At 38.7% G+C, this 8,826-nt stretch overlaps 1 protein-coding gene across 3 annotated transcripts in view; it reads left to right on the forward strand.

The window, feature by feature from the left end:
• RB195_002138 (uncharacterized protein) overlaps positions 1–8,610 on the forward strand; it is a gene marked incomplete at both ends in the record, with an annotated part of 14,153 nt that extends 5,543 nt beyond the window's left edge. For 2 of the 3 annotated variants that reach the window (XM_064199244.1, XM_064199243.1), the window contains 8 exons: positions 1–68; positions 188–340; positions 3,010–3,158; positions 3,214–3,356; positions 5,370–5,467; positions 5,523–5,605; positions 5,678–5,807; positions 8,422–8,610. The exon at positions 1–68 is cut by the window's left edge and continues 34 nt beyond it. In XM_064199244.1, coding sequence (XP_064055124.1) covers positions 1–68; positions 188–340; positions 3,010–3,158; positions 3,214–3,356; positions 5,370–5,467; positions 5,523–5,605; positions 5,678–5,807; positions 8,422–8,610 — 1,013 coding nt within the window. Of the gene's footprint in view, positions 69–187; positions 341–3,009; positions 3,159–3,213; positions 3,357–5,369; positions 5,468–5,522; positions 5,606–5,677; positions 5,812–8,421 lie in introns of all 3 variants that reach the window. The other variant, XM_013442648.2, reaches the window with a different exon arrangement.
• Between the last annotated feature and the right edge of the window lie 216 nt (positions 8,611–8,826).

The following is an 8,826-nucleotide window of genomic DNA, read 5'->3' on the forward strand; positions in this document are numbered from 1 at the left end:
GACAGTCTTGCAATCTAATGGAACTCATCTGTGATGCTGAAGTCCCTTCGGGAGCCCCTATTTGCAAGGTAAACTCTATTGGTCCTTTATTGTATTTATGCTTTATAATTTGTTCCCATTTCTTGTTCCTTATCGATTTATCGTTTGCCACACGCGTTTTTTCATAGAGGTATTGTGAAATATTCAGGAATGTTCCGACGAGCTGTTAGTGGGCATGGACCAGCAGCTGAAATTACTTGAGGATGATTGTGCAGCATACAGACAGTTAATCGATATGCTGAAAGAGAAGTATTCGAACGCAGATCTTGCTTCTATGAAGCAGACGTTGAGGAATCTGCAGGTTTGTCCGTTCTTCTTTCCTGTTAAATTGTGCTTAAGTTAATGAGAATTGCAATTGCATCACTAGAAAGAATCCGATTCATTTCCAATCTCCTCTGCTTCCTTGGTATCGTTATTTCAGTTCTCAGTGATTTTTTCCAACTAAACACTAAGTAGTGAGGTAGGCAGTGTGGCAGTGCAGTAGTAACCGTTACCAGTGCAAACGGGATGCCTCTATTTCTTTTGAGTATCAGAAGCTACTACATAAAGGTGTCATCAGTGTAATGGCCGCCATTAAACTTCTCGTAATGAGACCTACGTTTTCATTTAATTGCTGAACTAGGTATGTTTGCTACTTTTTGCGAATTCTTGCGCTAAATTCCGGGTGCGCATCAGAAGGTACCCAAAACGGCTGTCAGAATATCTCCTTATGAGTTGTGTGCGTCGATAGATAGTCTGCGCTGCTGTCGGCGGCGACAACGGACCTTTCCGCTACGCATGCAGGATGCCCCGCCCATCTACTTTCCGCAGCTGAGCCTAGGCAGATTGATCAAAGGCATATGAACTCCTGAATGCGATAATGACCATCGCAATCCGCGTAGATGGGGAAGTGTGCATAGGGAGATGTGAGATAGCTTATTTCTTATCGGATTCAGAACTTGAAGAGTTTAGAGCTTGGTTTTATTTCTTTTTGAAATCCCATTCTTACTCGCTTTATTTTTTAAGTGCTATATAGTATTAGTAATATATGATAAGTAATATTAGTTTATGTTAGATTGTTTTATTGGTGTTCGAGTGATATTGATGCTATCAATCGTCCTGGCAAGTGCGAAAACTGTCTTGCAGGCACACAATATTCTTGGAGGCATATCTTGCGGAAAGGATGCCGTATGATCGCAGGTCAACGATTGTTTCTAGATTGTTTCTAGACAAAACTTTTCTTTCTAAACATGAGAAAATATGGAGTGAAATAACGGGAATACTTACTTTCAAAACTATATTCTAATAGTTACGATTTCTACCTTCTTGTACGAGTAAAGATTTAATATCATGCACCTCTTAGGTGGAAGGGGTGGGCGGAGCCTAAGGATGAACAGTGCGCCTGGACAGGCGTAGCGGCGATCGCTTGGGTACCTCCTGAGCGATCCCCACCCCCTTAAATTCCTTCCGTAGATTATTATATGTTTTCGCTTCATATATTGGATATTACAACTGAATTAGCTTGATTGCGTATTGTTCATCTCATCCTTTTTATTTGTTCGCAGGTATTCTTCAAATTGGTAGGAAGGCGGCTCTGTTTCATTCGTTTTTGCATCAGCTTGATGTCTAATTTTCCACAATTTTGCTTATCAGCATCGTCGTAATCGTCGTAAAAGAAAGGTTGATTCTTCAGAATTGTAGTTAGTTGCAAGCGATCTGTTTATTATTATATCAGTGCGCAAATTTACGAAGCTGCCAAGTTTCTCCTTTTTTCAGTCGTTCGTCAGCTGATTTGCTGATCGATAGAAACGAAACACAGTTCGTTTCTATCGATCAGTTCGAAACACAGTGGAAAACATTTGTGTTAAACAAAATATCAATATTTTTCTTACCTGCTATATTCTTTATATTCGTTCGAATATGTCTTTTGAACGCGGACCACTCGTTTATTATGCTTCTTTAGTTGTTCATAACCTTGTTAATATTGTTCTTCTGCAGCATTTGCTGGGGAAATTTTCATAGTTGTTTGCAGATCTAATGATTTTTCCATGAATAGCCCGAATAAAGTAACTGACTATTATTCGACTGCTAGCTTTCGAAACTCATTTTGGATGTCCACAGTTGATAGTAAGCAATACCTACAAACTTCATGTCTCATTGGAAATCTATGTAAGTAAGCTCTTAATGCAAGTATTGATTGTACTTTTTAAGTAGTGTTTGTTAACGGATTTTTATGTTATTAAAACGTTCATGTGATAGTTGCAAAAGCATGTAGTACTATGATTAACTCCGACAATCTGCTGGATTTTTTCAATGGATTGTTGTGTCTCGTTGAATTTTGCGATCACGTGTTAGCATGTGGTTCCTCTCGTGACTAGACATGTCTTTCACTTCCTAGTTGTTTTGATTTTTTTTGTGAGCACTTCTCTCCGAAATTTCTCTAGCGTATTCTCTGTGACGTATGATTGCGAATGAATCATCGACTTTTCATGTTTACTCTATGTATACCGATTGCTTCGTATATGTGTTATCGCTTTAGTTGGGTTTGTCCATGTGTAGTGTCGCAATGTTTGTGGGTCGGTCAGTTAAAAATAATCGGTTTTCTCACAGCATAAGGGATTCGGGCGGGTGTAGCACACTTAACAAGAGGTTGACTGCATGATCGATCGATGGTTCGACAGTGCCAACCAACCCCTTTATCCCTTCGCGGTCGACAAACAAGTTTTTGTAAAGCTGCACATGCGTTCACAAACCTCAAACGATTCTGATTTCAAGTCGAACACATAAGAGCCTCCCCGTAGGGGTTGCTTACATCGCACATTCTATCCTCTATTGGGAATTCGAGCTTGCAACGTTCATGAATCGTACCTTTACCACCTTCGTTTTCCAAGAACTTCCTCCACTGCTGTGGATTTTATTCTCCTTCTAAGAACTGCCAGAGCTCATGTTTTTTCCACTTTGGAATAATTCTTAAAAGCTGGTTGATTTTAGGATGAAGAGCGTGCTTTGAAAGCGCAGTACGAGCAACTGTGTGCAGAGGAACAACGACTCGATGCAGAGCTTCTGGAGAAGAAAGCTCAACTGGAGGAAAAAACAGAGGAAGAAGCAGGAAGATGGCGTCAGTTCAGAGACAATCACAGGTATTTGATTGCCATAATCTGTAGATACCTACTATTGGTTTGGGCACATTTGCAGGCGACTTCTTGACATTGATGAAAAGATACGCAAAGCAGATGCTCAACTACGTTATTATGCTGAACAACATCGAAAACTTGCTAACACGAACGCACTCGATCTCGTTTTCCATATTTGGGTGGATCCAGCAGACGGAATGATTGGTGAGAATCTATAAAGAGAGACTGTCTATTTGATCTTTTCTAGTTGTGTGATCTTTCTCTTCTCCACGTCGTCTCGGCGATGAATATCTAACCGAAAATGTCAACAGAAAATAGTACCTTTTTGCTGCTAAATGGCGTTCTAATCTTCGAGATTCGTTGTGTTTGTGAGACAACAGCTCTTAATGCTGGCTTCATTTTTAGTGCGCATTCTACCAAGATCGTTCTGAATTTTGCTTTCATCATTTGATGTGTCTCGTAAAATTGCTCTTTATTCATAATTAGTTGCAGAGGTTTGTGGGATTACAGCACTTCTGCATGCTTTTGTGACTTGGACTCGAAGATTTGTGAGTGCTGTCCTATTTCCTATAATATCCTATAATATTGAATACCTCAAAGTTACACCAATGAAGACAAGCATGTTTTCGTCACGGAATTTTCTCAGATTTGCGAGAAACTCACCCTACAAAGGGCAGAAGAAGGATGACTTGTTAAAATACCATAACCTATCATTCACCGCTTGATACTTCAGGTGCAATTGCTAACTGTCGCACGCAAATAACAGACAACTAGCTTATTCCTAAATTTTTGAAGTAATAGCAGAAATAATTACAAATAATTTTGGTTTTTTTTTTCCACTTTGGAATGTTCTTATGTAGAGAAAGGTGGCTAAGGCGCATTCTACACGGCGGTTTCCCGTGATTGTTATTTTTCGTAGCTTAGGCTTACATTCTTGATGCTGATTGTTATACAGATAGCAGTAGATCTCCCTACCTTACCAGTATCCTGCCAACATTTCTCAGCTCTTTATACCCTTGATTATGGGGGTTAACCAATTTTCTAAAGACCATCAGATCTCTGTCAACGCCACACAGCTCTCAGTGGTTGTTCTTGACGTTGACGACAATGTCCGATGATGCCATTGGATACTTTTTTTTGCCGTGTGGGACAATATCTGATGTTGGGGGACAGCATCATAAAAGTACTTTATGATGAGCTACCAAATGTTCAATCTATTTTACAAGCTGCTTTCTGGCACTTCTTTCGACGATGAAGTCGGAGAAGTGGTGCGCAAAAAATACGCGCGCACAATGTGCGGAGCTTTTGTGTATATACAAGCTAACCTTAGAACAAACTGATGATAGAAACGAGTTCGTTCTTACTACGTTTGTTTCATATAGTCAAACTTTGATTTGCTCATTTCGCGTAGTTTTATTTTGGTCTTATCGTATCAAGACAGGATTCATTGGTGAACAGCTCTTTCACCACAGTACCCAGCGGTTACCTCGAAGTTTTGTCTTTTGCATCATGTGTTGCGCCACGTGCTTAGCTTCAGTAATTTTTCAGTAATTTGCCGATGTTCATTCTGCTCGGATTCTTCCCATCCTTTTTACAACTTTGCATAGCGTTTTCGGATGCTAGGATGTCTTTTACTTATAAATAAACCAGTGCGAATATATATGCGTTTCGCACCGAAGATGTCATTTCAAAGTTCCATCAAAGAATATTTTCCCGTCCTTCCTCTTCTGACTCATCATTTTCTCGTACTAGATCTGCACAGGTACAGGACAGAACAGCTATATAGAAGCAATCTGGATAGATATGTGTATGCCAACTCTTCATTAGCCCCAGATCTACGTTTCTGAGTCACTTCATTTATAATGGGGTATAACAGGTCATTGTCCTTTTAGGATTCTAGAACGAATCCATTCTAGAACGGGAGGGTTTTTCTCGCTCATAAATAACAATATGGAAATCGTTGTGTTTGTTTTTTTTTTCTTGAGACGTAAATACGACGATAGCGGGATAGTAAGCGATAGTTATACAGTAATGAAACCTGTTGTTTATGTACAGTAACTTTAAAAATGATCGCGAAAAAAAATTTGACTTGTGTGCAATTGTGATACGAGTGATGCATTGAGATGAATAGTGAGCGTCATTCGGCGCCGTTCGCCCATCAAATTTCACGTTCAACGGGTCTCATTCGGAAATTTCCATATCTTATTTGAATTGCAGGGGAGATAAATGGTTTTCGACTTGGACGTCTGCCAGATCGACTTGTCGATTGGCCGGAGATAAACGCAGCTTGGGGACAGCTAGTTTTGCTTCTGGATGTGCGTACTTACCTATTGTCATATTCTATCGTTTATTGTGTTCATATCATTCAAGACATTAATGCAACGAGCGAATTTCAAGCAGGAGAACTTCAAGTTGATAACTATGGGCAGCTATTCATGCATTAAACGAAAACGGTCAGTTGCGACGTTTTTCTTGCTACTGCTGCTAATAAAAACTGCGTTACCACAAAATTATCTCCAATTCAGCTCAACGGGAGAGGAAGTGAAGTATCCGCTTTTCGCATCCGGTAGTTGGAAACCGTTTGGGAATAATAACATGGATAGCGGGATAATGGCCTACCTTCAATGTTTCGAAGATCTACGTGTTGCATTGCAGGCAAGTGAGGAGAAGTATTAAAATTCTGTTCATCGACTCAAAATATCCCTTTTAAGGTTTCAAAGTTTCGAAGTATCCCTTTAAAGTTTTGATATTTAGAAAATTGAGCATTGGTGTAAGGTAGCTACGACTACTTTTCCATTTTTAACCTTTGCTGTAGTGACGTTGGTTATGTTCAACTTTTGAGTGTGTTTTGGGCTGATGATTGACTGAATAATTTCTGCTTTGGGCCACCTTATATAACTAGACACTCATTTTCACCCATGAAATTTCGGATGTCTTGACAGCTAAGTATTATTTTGCATAGCAACTATTTGTTGTTTGCTGCTACACTCAAACTACCCTCTGTGTTGGTTGTTAAGTTTGTTAAGTTCTTAATGCTTTTCCCAATGTTGCTTGATTCAAGTGGTGCAGTCTAGCTGGTCGTGTTTCCAAAAACATATTTCAAATTACGTAGGCGATCCTTGCGGGAACTTGATATCAGTTGCTTTGAACAGTTATGGATGAAGTAGCGGAAGCGGACCACCTCATTCATTTCTACTCAACTAAAAATTAATAGTTGTAAAAGAGCTAAATCATTAGTGGAATTAATGGAATAAGAATAAAAAAAAACTAATTCACTCTTCATAATGTACAATACGCTGCTGGAGATTTTTTTATGATCGCTCCAATAATCTCGCATTCCTTGCAGAGAGTATTTTCTGGTGTACCCAGTTCAAGGACTAATAAAACCACTTTTCAACTTGTTCTGTTCTTTTCTCTTGAAAAACGGTCGGTCTATGCATATTCAGTGGTTATCACAGTGTTTGATCGTGCTGCCCATGATCAAGCACCTTGGTTTTATTTCTTGTCATTCTTATAAATCTATGCGGTCTTATTCTTTTCATTTCTACTTCTCCAGCATTCAAACTGCCTTATTGCTCATGGAAAAGAAACAAACAACTTAAACAGAACAACAATCCCTTGCTTCCTGTGACATCAGCTTGGTTCAATTTTACAATGTAGTTTTTGCATGTATCTGTGTCCAATTTCGTGCAGATATTCCTTGTTCTCCAGGAAATGACACGAAATGTGTTTCGCCTTCTCTTCTTCCTTAGTCAACATAGTTTGGCTGACCGTCACAGTTAATCTGTTCGTGTCTTTTTTCGCGCCATGTTCATCTCCTTGATTTGGCGATGCCGTTTTATTGTTCCGTGCTTTTTCTATTCTACTTTTAGCTAACGTATTCTCACGTTTTTTTTAGATGTAATGTGTTTCTTGTTTGTCTGTTTGCCTGTCATTGCCATTTGCCTATCATGACAATCCTATTGATCAGATCATTTGAAGGGAAGTTCGACGAATTTCTGTGTTTTGGAGAAAGCAAAGTATTTGTATAGTCCTAGGTTTTTCAGAAGAATTTATCTTGCGAGGCTTTGGCGTGGCTGGCATGAAAAGCAGCGAAGAATTCATTTATTTCTTATCTATAAAGTGCACCCAAGATTTCTCACAAAAATAAAAAGCATCCAGAATAATGTGTGTGATCTAAGTTATAATTTTAAAAAAGCAGGTAGACGTGGAAATAATGAGAGCAAAAACTTGTTTAAATTATATTTTAGAGTATAATTTCGTGTTGCAATTTGCCAGTGCTTTTTTGTTGAATCTCGTGTCTACAGCATTTAACGTTGTAGGTTTTTTTTTCTATATGACTCATTTATCGATATCATTCGATTCCGTTCCATTTATTGTTCGAACGACGACATCACTACGAATAGACTCGGATTTCTTCTACACAAACGAGTTGATGAAGATATTCTTGTTTGTTGCGACTTTAACGCCATCGATAACATTAATGATTAGAGCATTTGTGGCGTAATGCCCTAATGCCTACTCCATGGATTTTATGCCGGGAAAAATCTCACACCACTGTTACGGTAAGCTCGAGCGTTTGCAGACGTCTAAAATTATGGATATTAGTTTGGGGCGGGTGTAGTGTAGCGGTTAGAGGTTCCGCTTCCTACACGATCGATCGGAGGTTCGAATCCGCCTTAGTGCTCACCAAGCCTTTCATCCTTACGGGATCGATAAATTGGTACCAAATTTGTCTGGAAGGATAAAAACACTGACTTGACACATAGGCAAACCACCGCAAGTTATTGTATAGGCCAGTTACACGTTCGTAAACCTCAAACGATTCTGAATTGAAGTGAACGTGGAGGCGCATCGCAAGCGGATTGATTAACGCCAGAAACTTTATCTTTTATCCTTTGTTAAAGTTCGAATCGTCTGCCTCCGCTCTCTGAATACTTCTTCTTTCTTCTGTGAGGAGTTCCGTAGTATTCCAATAAATGTATTCTATTAGTGCATTTCCAGCCAGGCATGAAAATAGAATAGAGCTTTAGAATATACTGGCCTGGAATTACTCTATTTTGAATTCTCACTTTATTTCATATTTGTAAGTAGGTACCCAAGTTTTTCCTTTTTCTGGATACTCAGTTTTAATAGATGACATTTCTTCATTTATGGAACTGAAATGAGTGGTTATCTACTATATTTAGATTTATTATTACTATTTTTATTTATTATTATTATTTTTATTTATTTTTATTATTTATTATTTTTTTAAATTTATTTTTAGAAGCAGAATCCGCGCTTCGAGATTCCACATCGTATCAGCAAGGACTGTCTTGTTCATGGATCCATGGAATATTCCGCAAAGATGCTGTTGAACAGTGAGGAACGTTGGACGAAAGCGATGAAGTTGCTACTTACTAATTTGCGTGCCACAATTGTACAAATTTCTGCAATAAGACCTAGTAGCGTATAAAAAGGCTTTAGTATACGGTGATATGATATTAGGTGATATGTAAAGGTCGATTTGCAAAAAAAGCGGGTCCTTATCAAACAATCTCTGACGCGCACATAGTGAATGTGGTTTCGTCGATATGTTGTGCAAATTTTCTTGTTGTTTCAGGTTGTAAATTGACAACGTAGACTTTTCATATTTTGCATAAATTTTACACCCTACATTTTCTGAGAACTT

Source organism: Necator americanus, chromosome IV (genome assembly GCF_031761385.1).
Source record: "Necator americanus strain Aroian chromosome IV, whole genome shotgun sequence".
Taxonomy (NCBI): domain Eukaryota; kingdom Metazoa; phylum Nematoda; class Chromadorea; order Rhabditida; family Ancylostomatidae; genus Necator; species Necator americanus.